This window comes from Trichosurus vulpecula, chromosome 5 (assembly GCF_011100635.1).
Source record: "Trichosurus vulpecula isolate mTriVul1 chromosome 5, mTriVul1.pri, whole genome shotgun sequence".
Lineage (NCBI taxonomy): Eukaryota > Metazoa > Chordata > Mammalia > Diprotodontia > Phalangeridae > Trichosurus > Trichosurus vulpecula.
Window position 1 is genome coordinate 42,445,966 of NC_050577.1, and position 27,571 is coordinate 42,473,536.

Genomic DNA, 27,571 nt, shown 5'->3' on the forward strand with positions numbered 1-27,571 from the left:
GCAGCAGCAGTGAGTGGTGGCAATAATTTTGATAATTTGGGACTGCTCTGTCCAGGTGATAGTTGCTTGCTCTCACCATCACCCTGGGACAAGTACTCTTGAAAAGTGGGAAGGGAAAAAAAAAAAGCACAAGGGTTGTAAGTTACAAAAATAAAAATCACAGCAAAGATAAACTTAAAAACCTCACATTTTTGCCTACTTGTATGTTATTGTTTTCTCATTCTCCCATAGCAAAAGATAACAGTAAACAGTGGGACATGAAGTCCCGATAGATTCATCTTCAAAGTCAAACAAATGCTTCCAGAAATTTTCATTAACTAAAGAAAAATTAAGCCTAGCAGAGATGTAATCTCTGTCTTCCACTTGAGTTTAGGAAGGCATTTGGGAAAAAAAAAAGGCTAGCATGACTCTTCTACATGAATTTGTAACAATGCCACAGGTATCATATTGGCAACTGAGAGAAATATTCATATGTGGACAATTGTCAGGTAATTGTATATTATCAAAAATAAGACTGAAAAGTGTGTTTGTACAGTAGTCTATTAAATAGAATGCTAAAACGATTATACAAATTGGATCTCCGATATCCAGTCATGAATCCAGAAGGAATAAAAAAAGCAAAACAGAAACGACTAAGTTTAGGAAATAGATGTTCACAATAACCGAGTCCTTTATATTTGACCAGGATCACAAGAAAGGCATTGCCTATAAAGCCATGTATAAACCCTGAGCAATAAAGGGGTGCCATAAATTGTGCTGCATAAGCTTCATCATTACTTCCATGGAACTATTCTATTACGTCATCAAAAGAAACTTTTATTAAAGTATTGTAGTAGGTTGGTGAAGGTATAATTGCTCATCTTGGACTGTCTTGGGAAGGACCTTTTCTTCTCTCTGTATAAAGTAGTATCACTCTGGGGAAAAAAAAACACAGGACTAGTTTAGTAACAAACTTTCTAAGCTTCTTCTGGAGAACAGTATTTTTCCAATAATTGGCATTTATGTAAGAGGTATAGCTTTGAGCTTGCATTTCCTTATCTGCAAAAATTAGGGTGATCATACTTCTACTCCTTATTTTAAACTGTTATGAGAAAATCACCTGTGAAAGTGCTAAATTAATGTGAATTCATGGGATTTAGAAACAGAAGATCTCTTTAAGATCATCTTATCTAACTGCCTCTTTTTACAACTGAGAAAAATAAGGCTCAAAGAGGTAGACTGACTTTCTCAAGAACACAAAAGTAATAAGTTGTAGAGTAAGGGATTTGAACCCAGGTCCTTCCTTCTTCTGATTACTTAATGTTAACCAAAATGGGTCTGCACAACTAATGATTTTCAATGATTTATGGAATGAAAATTTATCCTAATATGTCTGTACTTAGACAAAACAATGAATTTAATTCAACAAGTATTTACTGAGTGACTGCTATGTGTTTATCTCTGTGCAAGGTGCTGTGGGAGAATTTAAAAATCACAGACTCCAAAGAGAACTCATAATAATATTTTTTTTGTTGGGGGGAGGGAAAGCCTGGAAGAGAGTAGAACAAGACACACATGAAATAATTACAAATAGTAGAAAACATACCACTTTAAAATGCCAAAGACCAAGCATCATAACGTATCTATGCAATTCAATTCAAATTCAATTCAACATGTATTCTTAAAAACAGAAATAAATATTAATAGCAATACTTTTTTTTGAAAGAGAAGATTATTCACAAAATGAAAAAATACTTCCCATACAAAAGGCTTAAATTATCTTAGTTTTTTAAAGGAAAAGTATGCAAAAATTTGCAGAAGCAAAAACAATTATGCACTGACTACACAGCAATTGCCTAAAAAGAATCAACATATTAGACATAATCTTCCTAATCTTCCTTCAGTTTTTCTGACTAACCACCATGAGTAATGTAAATTGAACATACATTTGCACTAAGCTAATGATCTTGTCATTTACATGGATAGCTCCATTCCTAAGCCCGAAAATCAAGAAGACTTCTCTCAGTTTCTACCTAGGGGTCAACATGTATTTGTAACTTCCTGAAATAAGTAAACAGGCTATGGCATCAGGAGGCCATACTTCAGGAGCCTCTATGAAAAAAACTGGGAAAGCTTTTCCCCCCTCTCCTGAAATTCAACCTCTGATTTCTCCCTTAGCCAACTCTCCTGGTTACCCAAGATAAGTATAGTAGGAGGCTACTCTGCAGCACATTTTTTTTGAAGAAATGCTTCTATTTTAGAATGTAGGTGGCCCACAGACTGCAAGTTTGACAACTCTAAGTTAAGGAACTCTTTAAATGGCGGCAATCTAGATCTGAGAGCAGATGGATCCGAAATGTTGATCTGCTGTGGAAAAAAATGACTACAAATTTTCTTTTTCACAGCACCCAGACTGATTAGGATATAGGTAGTAGTCAGGACTTTTACTCAAATGAATGAAAAAAAAATAGCTAGTAAAGGCACAAAAGATAGGAAAACATGAATAGGGGAAAAATACTTTTGAAAGGGCTTTGTGTAGAACTGAAATTATATCAGAGGGTGACCACACCACTATAAAGCTGATTCTTCTTCCTGCTTTACCATCAGGTAAGCAGAGATGCAAGGGTGCCAAAGTAAACACAGACAATGAGTGACAAACACAGGATTCAAAGCCGGGAGGTATTTTTCATTTGTACCACACTGTCTCTGTTGGGTCCCAAAGTACTAAAGTCAAAACAATGGATAGAAGTTGCAGAGAGGCAGGCACTAGGCTTTATGTAAGCAAAATGTTCTAGCAATAAAAGCTAGCCAAAAGTGAAATGGGCAACCTTGGGAGGAAGCAGGTTCCCCATCACTAGAGATCTCCAAAAAACAAACCAATGGACCATCCACCACTTTTTTAGGGATTTTTGTAGAGGAAAAGCTTGATATGGGTTAGGCTCAGTGTCCTTGGATATCCCTTCTGAGTCAGATTCTGTAGTGACAGAGGTATTTTGAAGGAACTTATAAACTCACAGGACCACTTAAAGGAGAATTGGTGTTCTCATTCATAGTTTTTATGAACAAACATTTGAATCACTACATAGAGAACAGGAAGAGGTGGCAGCCCTTTGACAAGAAAGACAACAGAGTCACACCAGGCATGACAGGAAGGCCCCAAGGTAATACAGCTAGGGTCTGCTGGAATGCAGGCTCCTAAAAGAGAGCAGGACTGGACTTGTCATGGACTGTGTGGTGTGATGTTCCTGATCTTTTAGTCTGGCACACCACTGACCCAGGAGCAGGCATACAGAGGGCAGCCTTTAGGAAGGCCTGGAAATTCCAGTCAAGGAGAGACCTGTTTCTGAGGATATGGCCAGACCTGTAAAACCAAGTGTTACTTCTGTCTCCCAGGCCCTGACTTATCAATCAACTAAATCAAGAAACATTTACTAAGCATTTACCATATGCCAGGCACTCTGCTAAATATATAAATAAAAAGCAGAAATAGACCATTGCCTCAAGAAGCTTACATTCCAATGGTCAATATAATTTTGGACCATTCAGATTTCTTTACTTTCTTACGAGACTGTCCTGGAACAGCGTACTTATTTGAAAGCTGCTATAGAGAATTCTTGTTTCATTTTAGTTATATAGAATTTAGTATGAGTCAACATAAAAAAAGCTACCAACACTAAATACAACCTAGACCTTCCAATTTTATCTCCTGTTCTTTCTAGATTCTAGTTTAGGTATTTTAAATTCTCTTTGAGATTATGAAAAAAGCCTGAAATTATTGTTCATCTCTGGGGTACATTCAGGCAACACTTACAGATAATGAAAATTAAATGTTAACTGCCCATGCAAGCACCACACATTCATTTTGCCATCCCCAAAGAAAATATACAACGGTAGTTTATCAGACTTCAATAAGACTTTAAAATATGACTGCCCAAACTGCGAAAGTGAAAAATGGAAATTCCTTCCTTGGGAGGAACTCGGGACAACTGGTATCCTTCACACCATGTTATTTTCCTCCAACAGAATGTAATGTCCTGAGGGAGCAGGATGTTCTCATTAATAAATCCTTGTTGAATTGAATCAGTTATCTCATTTGTAAAATGAGAGGGTTGAAAGGGAAGAACACCAAGGTCATTTTCAACTCTATACCTATGATCCCATGAATCAACTAGTTATAGAAATATTCATAACAAAACAAAGTCAAATTGGCAACCTTGTTTGGGCAGATTTCCAACCAGAAACTTGCATTCGTCAGCTCTCTTCCCCAACTTAGCAGTCTCCAATATCCAATGCATAGACACTGCAGGTGATCCCCACTTCTGTGCAGCCTGATATTTAGAAGAAGCTGGTTGTTTCACTATAAGATGGGTACTGGCAAGCAGGTCATTCTTTGCACTGTCTTGGCACACAAAAAATTCCTGAACTCTGAAATTGTTAAGAGTATACATGCAGACATTTAATAAATTGACTTGACTAATACAATACTTTGTCTGGGCTGGAAGCAAACAACCCAGGAGGGCTGGACAAGATATAGTCAAGTTCTTCACGCTAAACAAAAGCAGAATGCTACAAAAACGTTACCAGATTGGAGTAAAAATGATCACTAATGTTAAAAAAATACAAAATTAGAATAACCTAGAAGTAATACCAATTTTTTTTTAACTTATGTACTTACCTACTTACCTTCACTCTTCTAGCCAAAGGCACGTGAAAGGCAAGCAGAACAGAGAGCAGGTAACAATTATATTTCCTATCCATAAAGCTATTCTCAACTCTCCCAAGAGCTTTCACATACAAATCTCATTTGATCATGACAACAAAGCAGTGATGTTGGGTAGGAAAGATATATCACCTTTTAACAGGGGAGAAAACTGAGGCAGACAGATGTTAGGGACTTACCTACTGAGAAAATGACAGAGCTGGGTAGAAGGGAAATAAGGTAGTAGGAGTGTACCAAACTTGTTCTGTTCCACCCCTCAAGAATGGAATGGGGACACCAAAACCAAAAACAGCAGGATGCCTTTCTGCTAGGTGTTAAGGAGGACACCCAAACCTGCAGAAAGCTTGGAAGCTTATAGACAAGAGAATATACAACTGCCACCAGCGGCTGTGGTGCTGAAATGGCCAGAGATAGCCAAATGCCAGGAGAGTGAAAGGAAAAACACGGGCCAGGCAGAAGAGTTAAAAAAAAAACAGCTCCGTTTATTTAACTGAGGGACAGGTCTTATATACCTTTTAGGCAAGCGGAATCAACAAATCCATGTGCAAGGCATTTGCATAATGCATGATTTCCTCCTGCTTTTGTTCCCCTTTTGCCGTAAACAATATTGTATTAATAGCCCACAGGTGGTATTTAGCACATGTGTGCATGGGGGTTTTTGAGAGAGCACGTGCGCACCGAGGAGACTTGAAGAGCCTTCATCCTGAGCAGCACGTGCATGCCAAGGGAGGGATGGAGAGCCCATGTGCTGAGTTATCAGCCCAAGGGCAAGAACAGGCCTCCGGCCTGTATCTTATCCCAGAATGGACTTTCTCAGAGCTGGTCCTCTACATACAACCACACCCAAATTGCTTTGTACCTATCTGAAATAGGAAACTGAACACTGGGCAGAAGTGTTCAGATTATCTGCCTGACAGTACCTAAAAAGCTATATTTTCTTCTCAAACTCCCATTAGGGGCTGAGAAAAGTATATTCTGAAGTAATTTTCCAAATTAGCCTGATAGCCATGTAGCAGCTTACTGAGAGGCAATGTGGTCTAGAGAAAGAAATGTAAAAGTCTGTATCACTTTCTATAAATCTTCCCAAGAAGATGTTGACATTTTACTGGGGAAAGGGCAGAGAGGGGCAGACAGGGCCAGGACATAGATAAGTAAAAAACACGGTAAGAACATACAAGAGAGACAAAGGTGAGATCTAGACAATGCATGATAGGATGAAGAGTGGGTGGGAGAAACCAGGGCAGGATACCTAGAGAAGAAGAGGGGAGCTGAACGCTGAAGAAGAAGAATCCTCAAGGATGGAGGTAAGGACTGTATTCAAGGCACAGGGATCACCTGGGCTGGAATGCACCGTGGCAGAATGGGAGCTTGGGAGAAGAGAAGAATGTGTAAAAGGGAGTGTTAGGAACTAAGGCTACAAAAGGAAATTTGGAAGCTGAATGGGAAGCACCTTAAATGCTAGGCTATGGATCTTGTATTTTATACTAGAGAGAGAGCTGGAAGTCACCAAAGGTTTCTGAGCCAGTGAGTGAGTGACATGATCAGACCTGTGCTTCAGAAAGATTATTCTTGCAGCTGAGTGAAGGATGGATTGGAGAGGAAAGAGCCTGGAGGCAGGGAGGCCAACTGAGGGCCTTTACAATGGTTCAAGTAACCAGGGCCTAAATTATGGTAGTGGCAGTATGACTGGAGTAAAGGAATGAGCAAAAAGCATTATGCTAGGAGCTGAAGATATAAATACAAATGTGAGATAGTTCCTGCCCTCAAGAAACTCCCATTCTAATAGGGGAGACAAAGTTTTGTTCTAGGGAATCACAAGAATGGTGAGTGGAGATATTAACAGAGATTTTGCTAGCCTTCCCAAAATTACTGTTACCACAAGAAAAGTCAGACAGGGATGGCGAGCCTGCCAACTCAAGACAGCTCTTGCCCTGGGCAGGATTTCAAAACTGAATAGACTTACTGTTCTATAAGAGGGGAGCAGAGTATCTGGAAGGCTGCTCTAGGTGAAGAGACAGAATAGAGCAGCAAAGCAAATGCAAGATTTCTGGGTTTAGATGCAATAGTTCTCTTGATGGAAAGCTTGGCAGTTTGGTAAATAACTGATTACGGTGGGAGAGAGAAGAATTAAGATGTCTTTGCAATTTCAAATCTTGGTCTTTGTGAAAACAGTGGTGCATGCCATCACCAGAAAGAGGGGAGTTTTAGAGATGGTGTGGGTTTAGGAAAAGACATGCTAAGTTCAGTTTTGGATATGTCAATTTTGATATGCCAGAAGATAGTCAAGTGGAGACATCCATCAAGCACTGGTCATGTGTTATACCGGAGTTCAGCAAAGACTCAAGCTTATTTAACACTGTATATAAGCAATGGATACAAATGTTTGTGGACCTGGAGGTTCCATAATTTCTAGTATAAGGATAAGGGATGAAGTACTTCACTGATCTCTCTTTCCTTTCACCAATTCATACCACAAGAAGTACATTAACAGAACATGTGGCTTTCTCAGGTAGTAGACCCTTTAAACCATTATTACACAGACATAAATAGTAGAAATATACAAAGTCAAATTCCATTTTGCATGTTTTTTCCAATGAGATGAAACAAAAGAGCACACCAAGTCCATATGCTAATTAGAATACACACCTTGCTCCAAGCAGGCTTGCTAAGCATGCCAAGGAATCTTTCTCTGCTCCAATAAACTGGCTGAATGAAAGAACACAATTTTCTAAAGGAGTACCACTTCCCTCCAATACTGGTACTGGTGTGAAGAGTGGATTTGACTTTGGGTCAAAAAGATTTTGTTGTTCAATACAAGTAATCTTACAAGAGAGAAATCAAAAGCAGGAATAAGGTATTGAGATTAATGCCAGTTCAGTTACAAAAGCTTTTTGTTTAAAAGAGAAGCATTAGTAAAAAATTGATACTTAAATTTATTCTCAATAAATGTATTTTTACTCTCTGTACCCCTTTCCCTTCTCCCCCATGAAAGAAACAGGATAAGGAATACATTTTTCATTAAGCAGTACAATGTAATAATAGGTAGAGAGCTAGTTTTAGAGTAAGGAAGACCTCAGTTCAAGTCTTGCCCCTGACACATATTGCTTGGGTGACCCTGGACAAGTCACCTGACTTCTCAGTGTCTCAAGTAACTCTTTAAGACTCTAAGTTGTGGAGAAGGCATCAATCTGTAATAGTAGAAGTTTACTCATCTGAAGTTCCCTACAGCTCTGAAATCACAGGTCTGACAAAAAGTTCCCTCCAATCTTATGGAATAACTTCATTAGATGAGACTATTAAAATCCAATAGATTGACCATGATTTTGGTCACTGAGCTTTTCTTTAAAATTAAATTTCCCCTCTGGGGTGTATTAAGCTGATTTTTCCCTTTTCTTCTTTCCAGTTTAATGGAAAGCTTGAAAAGTAATATGGAGCAAGATTTAGGGGAAAAAACGTATGAGCAAGCAACTATGCAAATACAGGACAGCCTGATGTCACTTCTTTATTGTTATGCCAGGAATCATATGGGCCCTTAGATTGCAACCATTTACTACCCAATTTCAACATTTGATTTATTTCTGAATTCTAATATCTCAATAGTGCTCAGGTCAAACTCTATCTAAAGCAGAACTTTATGTGCAATGATAAATCACTTCCAATGTATTCATAGCTATCCTTCAATCACAATTCTCATCCTTGTCTATTTCTAACAATGTCACCTGAAGACACCCCAGTTTTCTCTTACCAGCCATGTGTTTGTAACAACTTCTCCTACAGCTGACTCCACTTCACACCCCAGCAAAGGAACGACGACATAGTCGGCAATGGTACTGCTTTGGAGGGGCAATATTTTTCCAGCATGTTCTTTAATAACATTGGCAATGAAAGATTCATCTTCTTCACTAAAACCTACAACAAGGAAATTCTTCTGGCTAAATAAACCTTCAATAATTGTAGTAGTGTCAGGCAGTGAGTTGTGGCCAAAGGAAGACTGATTCTCCATTTGTACAGTAATATGAGAGGGATCATTATAGACCCCAGCTCCAGACATCTCATCATCATCTAAAAAGAAAGGAAAAATGTTTCTCAGTGAAAGAAAATTCTCATTCCAATTATGTTAAAGTTTTGAGCAGAAGATAATTTGTTGCTGAAATTATAAAACAAAACACAATCTTCACATGTGCATGGTGTGGAAGGAAACTCAAGTCCTATAATTTTGCTTTTCACTCACTTCCATTTTTACAGTGAATGCCACTAATATTCACTTAAGGAGTGCTAGTGCTCAAAAAATTTCCAATAGTCCCTAAACCACAATTAGTTGAAAATTACGAAATTTCAAATATAGACCATTAGGGTCTCCTTATAATTTTAAAAGTGATTTTAGATCAGGTATACTACATTTTACTATGCACTCAGATAGGAAAAGGAAATAATTTTAAATGGTATATTTGTGAATTATCAGTGACAGTGGAATCACACAACATTTGGTCTCAAAGATCCCGGTCCCCCTTCCCTTGGCAAGCACATATCTGTATATGGAAGAATAAGACAAAAGGAGCTGGATCACATGAAGCACACAGAAAAGAAACCTGTAATGGAGGCGACATGGTTTTGAAGTAACCAAGGGACTGATTTTCAAGATATCCTAAAGAAGGGAAGATATTGAACAAATGGGAAAAAAAACTACAGACTATAGTATTACTCCACAAAATGACAACAGAGAAGACCAAATGGTGTTCAAAGAGAATAGGAACTCTTTATAAATGGTATAAAGCATAAGGTTATCAAGATGTTTCTGTCCGCTGATAATGTGCTGAACACATCACATTATCTGAATACTACAAAGAATGATATTTCGAGCTGGATGGTCCTTAGAGAACACCCAGTCCAACCACCTTTATAAAGGAGAAAACTGAGGCCCAGAGGTTAGGTGACTTGCCTAAAAGCAGCCAGGCTGTGACTTGAACTCAGGACCTTTGACTCCAAATACAGTATTCTTTTTTGCTATACCACACTTGCTTTTCAAGCTTTGTCAATAAGATCCAGGACTACTCAAAAGAAATCAACAGTGAGACAGGAAAGAAACAAATGGATGAAGAATGTCTATTGTTCAGACTATGGTATACAGTTGGAAATGGTCTAGTACTATGCATTTCTTGGACAGACACTGAAAATGGACAGTGAGCTGGCCCCAGGATCAAACAGAAGGAAGAGGTAAAACTAGAGTATATGTATGATAACCTAATACTTTCAACAATTGCAAGATATTTCCCAACACAAAAACCCATCTGTCCAACACTAATATTCTCCTAGTAATTTCCATGGGGCTCTAAATCATGCAGTATCATAACCTCTTTAAGATTCAAAATCACAAGTGATTCAAAGGGCAATAAAGAAATGTAGATGATTATTGCCACTGATGACTTTCACATTAGATGTAGCATATAAGTTATCATCTAAGAAATGTATAATTGGAAAAGGAGGGATAACAGATGGTCAGCCCAAATCATAACCTATGGAATCAAAAAAAAAACCCAACCACAAATGTTTACTACCAGCTTTTGTTTTGTTTGTTTTTTTACAGTACTTACAATCCCCACTGTATCCCTCCCAACCCCTTCCCAGAGGGCCATTCTTTATAATACTGAACAAAGAGGAAGAAAGAAAAAAGTCTAATAAAATTAATAAATAAACCAAAAAAGTCTGACATCAAATACTGTATTCTGATTGCTTCCCCAATTGTGTAAAAAAGCAGTGGAAGCTATTTTTTCATATCTCTCCTTTAGGGCCAGACTTGTTTGGTTATTACAATTTAGCTATCTTTGCCAATTTGCTATACTGGCATGAAATATTAAAAAAATCTAGAGAAAAGTCTCTTGGGTGGATTTACTGTACAAGATTCATAGGAGAACATGGATAGCAATTCACATGGATGCAATATACTCTGCACTGCCCACTTAAGGAGATTACCATTGCAGTACATATGTGTATGTAAAGAACTCTGGAAGGGTGATGGCTACATAAACTTAAGGAGTAAAAAAATGCTCCTGATATTATCCATTCCTTCAACACGGCATGGTAGAGAGAGTACCAGCCTTGAAATCAAGAAGAGCTGGGTTCAAGTCCCACCTCTAAATCTTACTGAATGTGTGACCCTGCACAAGTGACTTAACTTTAGTAAGAACAGCTGGTGGAGGGAGTTTCCTCAACAAGAGTTCTCCATGCCAATGAAACCACAGGTCTGAACCACAAACAAAATAAACTGCAGAACTGTTGAAATTCCTCCTTGCTTCACAATGACACTGGAATCTCTAAACATGGTACTGATGCAAGTAACAGTGTCAAGGACTCTCAAAAGGGTCACTCTTTAGAGTAAGACTGAGCTTAAATGGTTAACTGGACCAATGGTAAATGACCATACATTATGGATCTTATAAAATAAGGATATATTCTCCAAATTATACCTAACAACAAAGGAGAACAAACGCATCCAATTCCTAATTAAATCACAATATCCATGAAAGCAAACAAGTTACAAAAACTGTAGGAAGAAAAACATTTTAAGAAATTCTAGTCAGCCTGCAAGCTCCTCAGACAGGTACCAATTTTCTTTCATATCCTTAACATGTTTTAGAACACTTCTGTGCCAGAGAAGGTATTTAAATATTTATCAGTTATGATGCATCTTTAAAATATGGCCTTCAAACTTCCCTAATGAGTAATAATTATTTTCCTCTCTATGAGGATGGCTCCCAAATCGTATATTCAGACCCACTCTCTAGCTTGACCCTCCCAGTCCCACATCTCAAAGTGGATGTTCTTGAGGCATCTCCGACTCAATGTGTCCAACACACAGAACTCATCACTTTTCCCAACTTTTCTCTTTCTGTTGAGGATATCACTGCCCTTCCCATCATCCAGGTTTGCAAGCCCAGAGTCATCCTCAACTGGATTCTCTCTCAATTCCATATATGTAATCAGGCCAAGTCTTGTCATCTGCACTTCTCCCACATCTCTTGTATCCATCCCCTTCTCTCTACTCACAGCCACCACCTGAATGAATGCAGAACCACTTATTACATGCTTGTTTTAAGTACTGTGCTAAATGATGGGGATGCAAATACAAAAGTGAGATAGGCCCTGCTCTCAAGAACCTTCTATTTTAGTTGGAGGAGACAAAAGACACAGGGATACAGGGCCCAGGAAAGGAGTTTTCTCCTCAGGTCTCTCCCTACTCAAATTCATGCTCTACATGCCTGTCAAAGTCCTTTTCCTACAGCACAGATCAGACCATGTCATCTTCCTACTCAATAAATTTCAGTGACTCCCTATCACCTTTAGGACCAGCACTCCTGTTTGGCATTTCAACCTTTTTTCCAAGCTGGCCTCATTCTCCTTCCTCCAGTCTTGTGACCCATTCCTTCCCGCCACATACTCTATGATCAAGCCAAACTAGTCTTCTTGTGTTTCTCACTTATAATGCTCCACCTCCACCTCCATCTTCATGGCTATGTTCTAGCTGTCCAGTTTCCTAAGAGACTCAGGCTAAGTGACACCTTCTGCAGGAGACCATAACTGTTTCCCCACATGGTTATTTTTTATCTGCTTTGTGTACCCTTATACATGTGCATGGTGTCTTCCTCTGCCTTTAGAATCTAAGCTTCTGGACAGTGGGTCTTGTTTAGCTTTTGTCTTTTTATCCCTAGCACTTGATACATAGAAGCTGCTTTAAAATTTCTTGTTGAATGCAGGAGTTTGTCTTGCTTGACTCTCTCTCTCTATAAATACATACATACATATATATATATATATATATATATATATATATATATATATATATATATATATGTTATGAGGTTTTTTGTTTAATTGGGGGGAGGTGGGAGGGAGAGAAAAAAGTAATTTTAAAAAATACTTGTTACTTAGTTGGAGATTCAGAGGGATGGTGAGTTCACCAATAGGGCTGTTTATTGACAGGACTTTGAAGAAGCAACTGTAGTCAGAATTAGAGACCTATGCACTATGCATGTGACCAGGGTTCTTAAGTCTTCAAAAGTTGTTTAAAAAAACCCCAATATAAAAGCATCTTTCAGTTGAGAAACCAGAACAACAACCCACGTTACTTAAAGTTTTAATCTTACACTAAAATATACTAAGATGCAATCAAAATTTACTGGATGGAGTACTGATGGAACTGGGAATGAGACTTGGATTTTAGTTGCAACTTAGCTATCAAGGTAAACTTTAAAAAAAACTATTATTATCCAAGTTTCACAATTTTCAAAGGAGAAGATAAAAACATCTGCCTCTATCTCACAGGGATGTTTTAAGGACAAATAAGCTAAATGAAAGTAAAAGCTGGTATTATCAAAGCATAATTTTGGAAGCAGTTTTAAGAGAAAGTCACTTCTCCAAAAAATAAATCTGACTTAAATACATTCTTACCTACTATCATGTCATCATTGTCATTTTGAGAGAGTAACTCTTCATCAGCTTGCTGATACTTCTCAGCATCTGCAAATTCTATCTCAGAAAAACTGTTTTTCCTTTTTATTCTTGGTTGTTCTGCTATGGATATCTGCAATGGCTGGTAATTCAACTGGATGTATTGCTCCTCAGACAGCAGATAACCTTTACTAAAACACTCCAGTAACCATTTTGTTCCCACTACACGAGGCCTATGAAAACAGCAATATGAGTCATGACATATTAGTTTGAGGTATGAGGACAAGTCTTTGCTTACTTGCCTCTTTTACAGAGTTTCTACATAGTAAGGCTCTGCTTCGTAGTCAGTTTTATAATTTACAAGACAAGAAAATTCACTATCACTGTGGAAACTGCTTTAAAGTATAAACGGTCAGAACCTGTGTGTTGATTTAGTCCAAAACTGTTTTAACTCCTCATCATAATCTCCAACAATAACATGTGTCACATCATCACTGAGCTGATTAAAGCAAATTCCACCACCACAATTAATAAGTCTTCTTAGCTTATCTTGCTCTAACTTTCTGTCATGGAACCCACAAAGGTATATCTGCAAAGAAAGAATAGAAAAATACTTGCTTTAGACTAAAGTAGATTGTAAATTCATTATATAATTTGCCAACAACCTCCCAAATATGTCTCACATTCTGACCATATCCTTGCTTTTGAACTGGCAATACCAGTGCAATTACAATGTAAGATACCCCCAGTTTGACCCACAGTATGACATGAAAATAGCTTAGTTACACAGAACTTTAAGTATCCAAAGCATTTTCCTCATAGAAGGTTTGCACAAGGACTGATATAATACCCTCATTTTACAATCGAGGAAAGAGGAGGTTAAGTAACTTGTATAGAATGACAAAGTTGTTAAGTGTCAGATCCATTACTCACTCAGGCCTTCTGCTACCCTTTTCACCATGCTAAGCTGCCTCTTAAGGCAAGCTATTTGTTGAACTCTCTGGTTCTCTTAGAGAACTTGATGTTCTTGCTAATTTAAAATTACACTAGGTCTTTGAAATTCTATCTTTTGTAGCAAAAAAGTAGTGTTCCCTAGCCCATGCCATCACCATTCCTTCCTCCTCACTGTTGGTCACATCCTTTGCTTGCAATGCCCACCCCACTGCTCTCCTCATTAAGCTCATCCTGTCCATCTTCAGAGATTCTGCTCCAGTCCCAAGCCCCCACCCCCATCTGAGCCCTTTTCCAGGAACACTGGTTTATAGTGATTTCTTCTTTCTCTTACCTTTTGTCTATCCCACACTACTCAGACCTTGTTATAGATCCAATATATTCACAATGGAATTCATTTTCTGTCCTTGAATTCTACCCTTCTTACTAGAGCTCCCTTTTCCTATTGAGGGCCCCACCACCCACCCTTCTACTCACCTAGATTTAACTCCTAGATGGAGTTATCTTTGACTCTATTCTCCCCTCATCTCCATATCCAACAGTTGCCACATGTTGTCAACTCTGCCATCACATTTCATTTATTTGTTCTTCTATCTTTACTGATATGACCACAATCCTACTCCAGATCTTTTTTTATCACAGACTGCCTTGACTATTCCTACCACACCTAATTGGTCTCCTTTTCTCTAGGCCTTGCCCTCTCCAAACCAATGCCCACATAGTTGCCAAACTGATATTTCTACAGCATAGGTCTTTTTTCACTCCACTATTCAAGAAGCATCAGTGGTTCCCTAGTAACTGCAGAACAAAATATAAACGTAAGCTGCCTGAGGTCAGAGACTGTTTTATTTTTAATTTGTTTCTCCAGGATCTAACCCAGTCCTTTGCATGTAGCAAGTGTTTAGTAAGTGCTTGTTGAATGTTGTCCTGTTCTGTAACTGTCTGTTCTATACAATTTAGTACCTCAGTAAATAATATTATCAGACTATCTGGCACAGGAGTGGGGAACCTGTGGCCTTGAGGTCACATGTGGCCCTCTAAGTCCTCAAATGCAGCCCTTGGACCGAATCCAAAATTCACAGAACAAATCCCCTTAGTAAAAGGACTTGGTCTGTAAAACTTGGACTCAGTCAAAAGGCAGCACTCAATGACCTAGAAGGCCACATGTGGCCTCAAGTCCAAAAGTTCCCCACCCCTCATCTAGCACATAATAGGTCCAAACCTTTGTTAAGTGACTGATTAAAAGATAGTGGTATGCTTTGACAATTCCTTTAAACACAAACTTCTATCACCTCTATGACCCATAGTAAATCATCTTTATTGCTTGAAGTGTAAATTTTCTTTTAACAACTGAGACAAGAAATTTGCTGGACTTAAGGGACAAGAATAAGTAAATACTGCATTCCATTAAATTCTCTATCAATATAGCATAACAGAGGCCTGAATATGTATTGTACTTAAGTAAATTTAAATACCTTATAATTTCAATCTTGTGCTCATTATAAAATGGGAATAATTACATAGGCTATTTTTATTTCACTGAAGGATATTGAAAATATCAATCAATTCATATTTATGGCTCTCCTCTTATGTGCAAAGCTATATATAATAGCAATGCTAGGCACTAAAGGAGATCAAATACAGCATAAAACACTCTTTTCTTAAGGAGCTCAGAGTACATCTGGAGAAATAAGACTAAAAGAAAATTGGAAACAAGGTAAGAGTTAAACAGTATTAAGAAAGATCATGAAAGTCAAATGAGTGATACAGAAAGTTTCAGAGAAGGGTGATCAAAACAGACTGGAAAGATAGGAAAGACTTCATGAAGGAGTTCAGAATCCAGCTAGGCCTTATAAATCAGGCAGATTTTGGTTAGGAAGAGAAGGACATTCCCAGTAGTGGGGACAGAATGAGCAAATACGTGGAGACAAGAAGAGGCAAAAAGTGTATCTGGAATAATAAGAGCCAACCAATTTGGCTGAAAGGGAAGTTTCATGTAAGAGAGTAGGGGAAGATGAGGTTTGCCGATAAGCAGGGCCCTAACTATAGAAGGCCATAATTACAATGCTAAAGAGTACTGAAAATCATCATAGAGTTCATTAATTTATAGACATACCCGACAGCCGCCCAGTAAATCCAAAGGTGCTTGAAATGCACTGATATCCAGATTTTGTAGATTCTCAAGTAGAGACACCAAGTTGTTGTTCAGAACTGAATCATGTGTAGATTTATTAGTGTTACCTGAATAGATGTTAGAAATGTGACAGACACCTGAAAGAGTATACCTTACATATCAAAATGTAATGAAGACAAGAATTCAAAAATGATGATAAATAAGCCAGATACTCTATGATTGCTTTCCCTTGATGAACTTTATTTTTCAATTGAAAATAATTTTTATATTTCGAAGATAAGATAAAGCATTTTTACTAAAAGACAAAATATGATATAAACAAAACTAAATCTCTTAATAAACATAGCTGCCATATATTATATAAAATGAACTAAAACTCTGAACAGTTCTCAGAAGACATTTTTCTATCATACAGTTTATAAGTGGAGAAAAAGCATAACGATATATATTCAATTTTCTAATAAGAAACATCTGATGATCCCATTAATAAAACAACTCTCATTACCATAAACTAAACAAGACTAAAAAAATGATTTAACAATTATAATGAGGGACTTACCACTAGCTTCCTTGTTCTGGCGCAGAACAGTTGAAATACATGGCTCACTCTTTGTTTTTAATATAGACTCTGTCTTGTACATAGCTTCATCTTGACAGAAGCCCTTTTCAATACTGTGATAAAACCACTCAACTGTCACACAGTGTATATTCCATCTTTTGGCATGTTCATATTTCTGACCTACCATGTGTAAAAAGGAAAAAAAAACTACTATTTTATGACTTCTTTTACAAAATTATTTAAATTCTCAAATTCAGGTTGAAAAAATGTGAATTAAATCACAACATTGGAAAATACTCCAATACAGTGACTATAAGTTACAGTGCTCTGTGTTAAAATTGTATCTTTCTCTGGTCCTCCTGACCAACATCCTTATCCCCATTATAGTCAATATTTTAAGTATGTAAGTAGTCACAACACTGGATATATTAATGAATTAATACCAAAGTAGCACAGACAAATTAGTCTAGTCACCTGCATAAAAATGACACCCTCAAACTCCTTCCCCCGAGCACTCTTCCATCTCTATCAGAACCATGCTGCTGAGTACTCCAAACTCTAATCCTTGGTTACTTGAGACTCTTTTCCTTTCCCCCTCCCTGATGCACTTTCCTATGCTACCTGCCTCGTTTCATGATTCTGTCCGTTGTTCCCATGTTATTAGTCTCTTTATCCCTTTCGCCACTTGTCTCTGTACCCTCTGTGTCTAATTAAAGTGTGACTGCCACCCACTTTCCCACTGCCATAAATTAATTATTAATTCATGCTCATCAATAACATCTTCTCAAAAAGGATACTGTTGTTTGGACATGTCTGACTCTTGACTCCATTTAGGGTTTTCTTGGCAAAGATACTGGAGTAGTTTGCCAATTCCTTCTCTAGCTCACTTTTACAAATGAGGAAACTGAGGCAAACAGGGTGAGGTGACTTGCCCAGGGTGACACACAGCTAGCAAATGTGTGAGGCCAGATTTGAACTTGGGGAGATAAGCCTTCCAGATTCAAGTCCAGCACTCTAGCCAATGTACCACCTAGCTGCCCCTAGTCAATAAGCATACACAGACATAATTCAACGTTAAAACATTATAATGTATTCATGGGTGCATATACATTGAGAAAATGTATATATTTCTGTCAAAGCACAAATGTTATAAACCCCAGTATTTTAAAAGCAAAATTATTCTAACATCAAGCTGATTCCAATTGCGGTCAATTCTGCACATAATTGTTCTTTTCTCCAAGTATTTTATTATGCTGCACTTGATACCACTGCTGCAGAGGAAACAGGATCTAGTGGAAGAAGTAACCAAATTAGAATTCTGTGTCTGACATTCTTGAAAACCAGGACTTCTTGAATGGCCTAGAGCATTAGCAACCTGAATAATCATCTTTTTACAATCTTTATATTGTACTTATTTCAGACTTAGCTTTACATTCATGATCCTGAATGAGCACATCATTTCCACTGAGGCAGCTCAGCAAATACGAACAAAGATAATAAAAAGGAAGCACAGTAGAAAGCCCCTCTCTCAAGTCCATTTGTACAGATACTGAAGAGCTTAGAAGACATTTACTGGAATTCTGCATACAGGTCTTTATCTCAGTAGCACAGGGAAAGAAAAGAGCATGGACCATAAAACATGGGGTATGGATTCAGGATCTGTGATCTCCAGTTCCAAGCAAGTCATTTAACTTTTCTGAACCTCGGCTTCCTCATCTCTAAAACGTGAATAAGATACTTAGGCTATCTACCTGGTAGGACTGTCATGGTGAGGAAAAAGTTTTGTTAACTCCTACATTAAAGTGAGAACCTATTACTCATTTAGCAAAATACTAAGGAGCCCAAGTTAATCTCATCACATTTTTTCAGATTCTTTGCTCTCAACAGCATATATTCCACAGACTTCCTCTGGTTCCTGGCTCATCATTCTTGGGAAGTACCCTGCATACAAAACAAGTAGCCTACCCAATCATTCAGTGACTGGACTCTTAAAGCAGAACAAAGATTAATTACCCAATTTAGTCAACCAATTTCCAGGAATGACAGAAAATTATTCAATTTAGTCAAAACATTTCTATAGCAACCTAATAATTACTGTAGATCTCTCTAAATTTTTTTTTACTCTCCAACCCTTCTTTTTCCCAAGCAGTTGGTATTTGTATGGAAAACAGTAACAAAAAAACCTGGGAAACTTAAGCTTTAGTGAAATATTAAACATGCTACCTCTAAAGGCTTTTAACTTAACATGTGGTAAGACAACATGCAAGTGAAATTATATGTATTTTTGAGCTGTTCCTATGGTAACTGAAAGGCATAGGACCCTTCCTCACGTCCTTTATTATTATCATCACTTTTTTCAATCAGCAAAAAAAACCAAAACAAACAAACAAAAAACTGCCCTTTAACCCTTTCCTCCCCAGAAACTGAGAATGAAGAAAAACAAAACCCACTACAAACATGCACAACCAAGTAAGAAAAATTTCTGCCTTGGCCATTTCTAAATGAAAAAACACCACACACATTTGTCTCATTGTGCATTGAGTCATCTATCAAGAGGTAGGTAGCATGTTTCATTATTAGTGCCCTGGAATTCTGGTTGCTGATCATGATGATATTTTTAAGTCTGACAGCTATTTGTCTTTATCATATTGTTGTCTTGTGTATTAATCATCCTCCCAGTTCTGTTCACTTCAATCTTCATCAGCTCTTACAAGTCTTCCTAGTTTCTTCCTAGATCATTTCAGAGAAGAAATGATCCCTTTATGATTTTTTTTTTGTTTCTTTCAATTCCTACGTTTGAAATTTGGAGTTTCTATACAACTTTGGTCTTTTTGTCAGGAATACTTGGCAGTTCTCTATTTAATTAAAGATCCTTTTCTGTGGAGGTGGAGAGGGGAGCTACATCCAGTGGGCAGAGGACTGGAGTTAAGAGTCAAGAAGATCTGAGTTCAAATTTGAAATCAAGAACTTACTAGCTATGTACCCTGGGTAAAATCACTTAACTCAGTTGCTTCAACTATAAACTGAGGATAAAAGTATCATCTGCCTCACAGAGTTGTTGTGAGGATTAAATGAAATAACATTCATAAAAGCACTATGCACAGTGGATTAATGCTTAGTCTCTCCCTCTCTGTTCCCCAATACTCCCTCATCCCTAGGATAAATAACTCTTGTCTGTAGACCTAGATCCTTTGCCTTCTAGAATATTCTAAGTTTTTCATTCCTTTATAGTAATGGTACTTATTCTCCTGCAATCCCAACTATAGATCCTTTGTACTTGAATTTTTTCCTTCTCATTGCTAGCAGTAACTTTTCTTTGACCAAAAAAAAAAGCTCTGGCTTTTGGTTCTAATGTTCCTGGGAGTTTTCATTTTGGGGTTTCTTTCAGAAGGTGACAAGTGGATTCCTCTTATTTCCACTTTACTCCATGGTTCTAAGAGGTCCTAGGAGTTTTAAGATTTCTTGAAATATGATTCTAGGCTCCATTTTTGGCCATTGCTTTCAGGTATTCTAGTAATTCCTAAATTTTTTCTCAGTGATCTGCTTTCCAGATCATTTGATTTTCCTATGTGATAACCTCTCATTTTCTCCTACTTTTTTAGATTTTTGATTTTGTTTTACTATTTCTCATTGTCTCACAAAGTCAATGGCTTCTTTCTGGCCCATTCTAATTTTTATAGTTTGTTGCTTGGTACTCCCTTTCCAATAACTTCTTCTATAACTCTCATTTCTTTTACATTTTTTTCATCTAGTGCTCTGATTTCATTAAAAAGTTTTTAAAAAACTCTTTTTAAAGGAATTTTAGTTGAACTTCTATCCAAGTTGAATTTTACATTGTGGCTTTGCTTGTAGACATTGTGGAATCATTCTCTCCTTTTCAGACTGACTGGAGCATCCGTGGCATCATTATGTCTTTTTGTGGTGAGATTTTTTGTTCACTCATTCTTCCAATCTACTTCCTGATTTTGGACTTGATGTCAGGGCCAGGCTCTGGGCACCTGTGATGGGAAATTCTAGGCTGATCTAACTGCTGCTTTCTTGTCATTGAGGTCTTTCGGTGCATTGAGCACTGGGCCAGGAGTCAGGAAGACAAGTTCAAATCTAGCTCCAGATGCTTAGTAGCTATGTGACTTTGGGCAAGTCACTTAAAAAAAATATTTGCCTCAATTTCCTCATCCGCAAAACAGGGGTGATAACAGCACTTACCTCCTAGGGTTGTTGTGAGGATCAAATGTGGTAATATTTGTAAAGTGCTTAGTACAGGGTCTGACACATAGTAGGTGCTATATAAATGCTAGGTACCATCATCATCATTACTGTTATTGTTGTTCCAAGGACCAGCAATGCATTTGGTGCTTCTAAAGTTGTATAATACAGGACGAAGTTTGATCACTGCCTTCCTTGAGCTAAGCTTCACAAAGTTCCTAACCTGGGTTTGGGTCTAAGCAAGAGTAAACTGCTGCTGAGTTCAGGCACTATCAACCAGATGGAAAGCCCAGATGGTTCAGAGAGACACTTCTAAACTTCCCTTTGGTCTGATATGCCTGCTCACGTTACTCCTCAGTAGGATTCAACTGGGTTAGAAGCTGGCACTAAGATGCTGATCTGCTCCTGGGGGTCTGAGCTATAGCTCAGGACCAATCCTTACCTTGGACTGCCTGCCACTCATAGGTACAGGTACCCTCATCGGTCTGCCCTGGATCTGTGACCAAGAACTGGGATAATGAGGGACAGAGCTGCCAGGTGGCACCTGTTCCTAAGCCCTGCAGGAAGTAACAGTGCCCTGGTGGTTCTGGGTCCTCCCCTTGCCCCTGGCCACAGTTCCTTAAGGGCTGTAGGGCTCTATATGGCATACATCTGGCCAGTCTCTGTCCCCAATGTCCACACGCTACTCTGTCTACATCCCTATGATGACCTGGGCTTGCTTTGGCTTTTTTTCCTATTTTCCCATCAGGATTTGATCAACCACATTTTCTAGGTCTGTTTTGTTTTCTGAAGGTGGATGGGAAGGGGAAAGCTATCTGTACTTCCTGCTATACTGCAGTCTTGGATCTGCCCACCCACATGTGCTATTTTACCAAGAGAAGTCAAACCCAAACATGAACAGGTATCAAGAGCAACAGCTATTTAAGGACTGTGGTTTACTTTTTGGGGAATCATTTTTACCTTTTGGTTCTCGAACAATGAGGTGTGTGCATTCATGCATTTGCAGATGTCCCATATAGTGACCTCCATGTTTAGTTGTGAGTTGCTGAATTGTCCTTCTTTCCAGAGTACATAAACCACTCACACAGATTATACAGCCAAAAAATAAAGGGCACTTGAAGGCTTCCATATTTATGTCTTTACATTGTGTCATAGAGCTGAAAAATAAAAAAAAAACAGTGGAAGGAAAACATCTACTGTACCATAAAAATTAAACAAAAACATTTGCTCCAAAGTTGGATTAGTAAATATTTTACTTATGCTATAACGAGTCTCTGCTTTTCTCATGTTTTAGGTTTACAATCATAACAACTCATATAAAAACTGCAACATATACAAAGTCGCCTTCCCTTTGAACTTCATATACATGTACGCAATAATGTGAATAGACTAATTCATAGCAAACTAAATGGAGAGGTGGCAGGGACCTCAGAGGTCCAATTTTTCATTTACAGATGAGGAAATGGGAATCACAGAGGAGGAACTGACTAGCCTAACACTCAGATACATTCCAGTTAACAGAGGGGCTCTGATCCCAAACTCAATACTCTTTCCACATCATGTTGCCCTATGAAACTTTCTCCATTCTGGATTTGGGAAACGGAATAATGTTTAAACCTGTTTAGGTCACTGAGTGGCTAAGAAGAGAACACACAAAACTTTCTTCAGGGGACCCTGAAGATTAGACTTAAATGACCTCATGCATCATTTATTAAGATCAATAAACAACTTACTTCTCTCGTGATTTCTTCCACAGCTCTTTTATCCAAGTAGGAAGCATAATAGGTTTCCCTAGGCTTGCAGCCACTAAATATTTTTGGCTGCCGACTTCTCCAGCAATAAGGTGAGTTACTGACATATTCAAATCTCTGCAAAATTGTCCACCCATCATTTGTACATGTTTATGGATATCTTTCTGGAGTGCCGAAAGAAGAGACAGGAAATATATTAAACAATAATCAGTGTCATTTTTTTCTAGTATCCATCATTACAAGCCTACAACAAAATAATATGTATCCAAATACCATAAGACAGATGGTTTGTAAAGAAAAGTGGAAGTCATCTAATGGATCAATGGGTATTTTCAAAAAAGCACTAAAAGCATATTTCACTAAGTCACTGTTTTGATTTAAAATCCTCTCTCTGCTATGTATAATCCTGAATGAAGAAAAATGGACATTTAATGAATTGTCAGACTTTGACAACTTTGTTAAAAAAAGAAACCTGAACTTAATAGAAGATTTGACATACGAGAGCCAAGACAAATACAAGGTACATACCAAAGACTATTACAAGGGTGTCAGTAAGGACAGACTGTTTACCTTTTACATATGTAAAATGTAAAACATGTCTAGGATCGTTATTAGTAATTGGGTAAGTTCGTAAGAAAGACCTGAGTATGATATGACTTCAAAAAGTCAAATTGTTTAGGAATAGCTAAAATGAGTAATTATCTTATAAAATGAGGTACAAAAGGAAGAACCAACACAGAAGGATTAGATTAGAGGAGAGCTGCTAGTTCTGGAAATCTACTTTCATCAGGAATGGGTTCAAGAGGGAACAACATGTATATATCTAGAAGAGTCTAAAAGTCTTCAAAATTCAGAAAGAAATAAAATGCTAAAGAGATAAGGAAGGGGGAAGAGGATAAGGGAGGAATCTCTAGAAGGGAATAGGTTAAGGGGGAGTATAGAAAGGTGTTTAAAGGGAATGGGAGGATAAGGGAGGGATCTGTGAAAGGGTGGTAGGTTAAGTAATAGGAGGGCAAGGTAGAGAATAGAAGTGAAGTAGAGAAGTCAGGAGGGATAGGAAATGGATATGCACAAAGATAAAGATCAGGAGTAGAATTTGTTAGGGAAAGTATATATGTGTATTTATATATTTATATATAAATATATCCATGCTTAATTGTAGCGGGGGTGGGGGGCAGAGAAGGGAAAAAAGGAACAAAGTAAAAATTGCACAGCAGATAACAAAAGAAAACTTACAAGGAAGCAAAGAAAAGATGGACAGTTTTCAACAGGAATAGTATTAATTACATAAGTTTTCTTGAAATGAAAATTTATCGCTACATATTTTGAAGTTATGTTCTGCCATACACATGACATGTTTTTTCTCTTATTTTGTATTTAAGTTTTATAAATATGTTTTCTTTTTTATTAGAGAAGACTCTTTAGAGGGGAGGCTGAGGTAACTGGTCAAAGGGGGTATAGAAGGGTGTTTAGATTTATGGGAAAGGGAGGATTAAGGGAAGAATCTTTAGAGGAGAGGGTGAGGGAACAAGTCAAGGGGTGGCTATAAAAGGGTGTTTAGATTTATGGGAATGGGAGAATAAGGTTAAGAGATCCTTGGGGTGGGGTAAGTTAAGTAGTAGGAGGGCAAGGTAGCAGATAGAAGTTAAAGTAGAGGAGTCAGGAGGGATAGGAAATATCAGATATGTACAAACACAAAAACAAAGATCAGGAGTAGAATTTGTTAAGGAAAGTATATGTCTGTATATGTATGTATGTATATGTATATATATAAGGGTATGTATATATCTATATCTAAATATATCTGCGCTTAATTGTAGCCTTGGGATGGGGAGGAAGGGGGGGGGAAGAACACAGTAAAAAGTGCACTGCAGAGAACAAAAGAAAACTTACAAGGAAGCAATGAAAAGCTGGACAGTTTTATTACAGAGGCTTTCTTGAAATGGAAATTTATTGCTATATATTTTGAATCCTCTCATGTTCTGCTATGTGCATGACATGTTTTCCTATTATTTGTATTTAAATTTCAATATTTCAGTTCACAATAAGTTTTTTTCCTTTTCTTTACTGTGTATTTAAGTTTTAGTATTTAAGTCCAAAATAAAAAAAATTTTAAAAATAAGAAAAAAATAAAATCCTGTCCCTACATTTTTATTTATAGCTACCAAACAGCTACCCAAAGCAAGCACTTAATATCATCAGGACAGTATTATAAAAAGGAGAAACATGTATCAGGGACAGACAATATGGAGTATGAAATTACAGTTCTGGGACAGAACCAACTGTGAAGTTACAAGTAGGTTTCATGATGTAAATATGTGGAGGTTTGGTTATATTTTATGAACATTATTATGAAATGCCTTTGGTTAGGACAAGTTGTATATGGTACAATTCAATTTGCAGATCAATGTTTTGCCTATCATATTGCTAAGCTGCAGCCCTTTACTTTGTAGCATATAAAATAAAATTCAAAACACTCTGAGGTATAGCTTAACTAACAAAAAAATTCCATATAAATAGTGTATGTTTACATTAAAATTCTACTAAACCATCTTACCTTTATTTCTTTGTCAAGGCTTGTACAAGAAATAATTATATCTGCCATAATCATATTGTAAACTGGGTACTCTGATTTTGGGATACATCGTCGGTGATATATGCAAAATATAATTACTTGTGGGCCCACAATTCTACAGCCAAGCTATAGAAAAGACAAAATTAACATCATTTAAGTACAAAAAAAGATGACTTTTCCCTTCACATACCTTCTTAACTTCAAGCTGTAGTACTTACCAGTATTCATACCTGTTCTTCAAAAATATGTAGTTATATTAGTGTGAGTACTCTCTCCATCAACACATATCACTATGTTATAACTTAGCAGATAGTCTTTGAGAGTTGTCGTGGCTGGAACATTTATCACCTTGTAGCCTACCTCTATTTATAATTTGCATTTTCTCTAAACCTGATCAGCCTAGAAATAATAGCTACTGGAACTAGGATGAGAAAGTCCTGATTAAAATACAAAATAGTTGACAAACCTTTTGGAGATGATCAAAGGCAATGCCACTAAATGGTTCACAGATATAAAGTGATTTGTCATTCTCTTTTATGTTCAATGCCTGTTCTTCTGTAAGAGCTTGAAGATATCCTTCTGACAGGTATTCTTTCATAGACTGTAGCAAAAAGTGAATAGAAAGTATATTTTTAATTATTTACACTTCTATAAGCTAAATAATTAGATAAGAAAAAGGAACCAAAAAGTTATATTGCACTCAATGAATATGGTTTTTAACAATAAATCAAAAACTCTGTTCAAGAATAATTTTTCAAAAATACAAAGTGCTATTCTAGTGGACTACATCAAATGCCAAAAAAACAGTGAAATTCTAGTAGTGTTCTTCCAAGGCCTGCACATCAAATACCCCTAAAAGAAATGAAAATACAAGTCAAACTCCATCATAGGCAACATGCAAAGTGAATATACAGTATAACTGTGGAAATATGACATCTTAGTTACAAATCCAATTTTATTCAATGGTAAATATCTTGATAAATCAAAACCACCAAAACTTAAAGAAAAATGAATTCACAACTCCAGGCAATACAAGTGGTCAACGGCACTTACCCCAAAAGCTGCAAAAAAAAGTTCAGAGTTTCCCCGGGCCTTCAGAAACTTTACACACGGAATTCTGTCTTTTCCAGACATTTTTTGACCTAAAATAACAACAACAACAAAAAAAGAACCCCGTGGCCACTAACCATCATTTTAAAATATACTACTCAAGACAGTGACAAGAATGGCCCTGCAATTTCACTGGCATAGGGAACTTTCAGATAAAGTACAGGCGGGCACTTTCTCTGCACCTCAGCCTTAGAGAGTTGTCTAGAGCCCTGAGAAGTTCAGTGACTTCTCCAGGGTCACATCACCAGTGTATGTAAAAAGCAGGAACTGAACTGGGGTCTTCCTGGTTCCAATGCCACTTCCGCTTAAGACAGTGTAAACACGTACATCTGGGGTGTGTACCACGGCAACAGGAAGGTCAGAACTGGAAAGTCAGAAGTTAGGAAAGGTCACTTATTGACAAAGGTTCCAAGCCCTCCTTTGCTGGTCCTTGCGAGGTCCTGGGCAGGTCGCTGAGGCTCCCCGGCTTTTCTTTACCTTGAGAGGAACAGTAACAATAAAAATATAATAGTACGAGAATCAGGGGAACAGCTAGCATTGATAGCGAGCCTACTACGTGCTAAGCACTTGACAATGGATCCTCGCGACCAGCCTGGGAGGGGGAGGGGTCACCAAGCCCACTTTGCGGAGTGGGAGGGGCTTGCTGCCCCAGGCCCCGCCCCCGCCCCGCCCCACCACGGGCCCAGGGGGAGGGAAGAGGAGCAAGGGAACAAGCATGGCTGGGCTGGATGCACAGGGGTCCACCACCGTTATCTCATCGGGTCCTCACGCAGGGGCTCGTCCTGGGTCACTGGGCCAGGCAGGGACTCTGCCGCCTCCGGGCCCGGGCGCCCCCAAGCTAGGACCCCCAGCCCTAGAGCTGGAGGCATCCACGTGGCCTCGGAACCCCACCCCCCCCACCCCCTCCATAATCCAAGCTGCTGAGCCGTCCCCTCCCTGGACTCAGACCTCACGGTCAAGTTTGGAAAGAGCACCACTCGAACCCAGCTCCTGCCTTCTCCCAGCTGGGGCCCCTCTGCCAACAGCAGCGCCCGCCCACCTTCCCTGCAGCCCCCCGGCCCGGGGCAGCCACACAACTATCGCCCGCAGTGCCGCCCTGGCCCCACCTTCGCTCACCACCCTGGCGCCTCGACGTCCTGAG

General features: G+C 38.2%; 1 protein-coding gene across 1 annotated transcript; it reads right to left on the minus strand.

Moving 5' to 3' along the window:
* Positions 1-894: 894 nt before the first annotated feature.
* Positions 895-27,571, minus strand: LOC118852094 (DNA topoisomerase 2-binding protein 1-like). The gene is made up of 15 exons (XM_036761745.1): positions 27,537-27,571; positions 26,758-26,907; positions 26,374-26,462; positions 25,787-25,921; positions 25,303-25,446; positions 22,728-22,909; positions 21,955-22,151; positions 16,785-16,968; positions 16,212-16,380; positions 13,564-13,733; positions 13,145-13,377; positions 8,445-8,761; positions 7,346-7,521; positions 4,193-4,404; positions 895-914 (listed from the first exon to the last, which is right to left on the minus strand). Exons 3-15 carry the CDS (start codon positions 26,452-26,454, stop codon positions 910-912), a joined length of 2,205 nt encoding a protein of 734 aa, XP_036617640.1. The 5' UTR covers positions 26,455-26,462; positions 26,758-26,907; positions 27,537-27,571; the 3' UTR covers positions 895-909.

Bases quoted from the DNA above. Each gene is read 5' to 3' on its own strand.
- LOC118852094 (XM_036761745.1), bottom strand. From the start codon at position 26,454: ATGTCTGGAAAAGACAGAATTCCGTGTGTAAAGTTTCTGAAGGCCCGG. The intron at 22,910-25,302 runs GTAAGATGGTTT...TCGGCACTCCAG, and splicing joins GCCTTGACAAAGAAATAAAG to AAAGATATCCATAAACATGT. The intron at 7,522-8,444 runs GTAAGAGAAAAC...CTCTCTTGTAAG, and splicing joins TTGTTACAAACACATGGCTG to ATTACTTGTATTGAACAACA.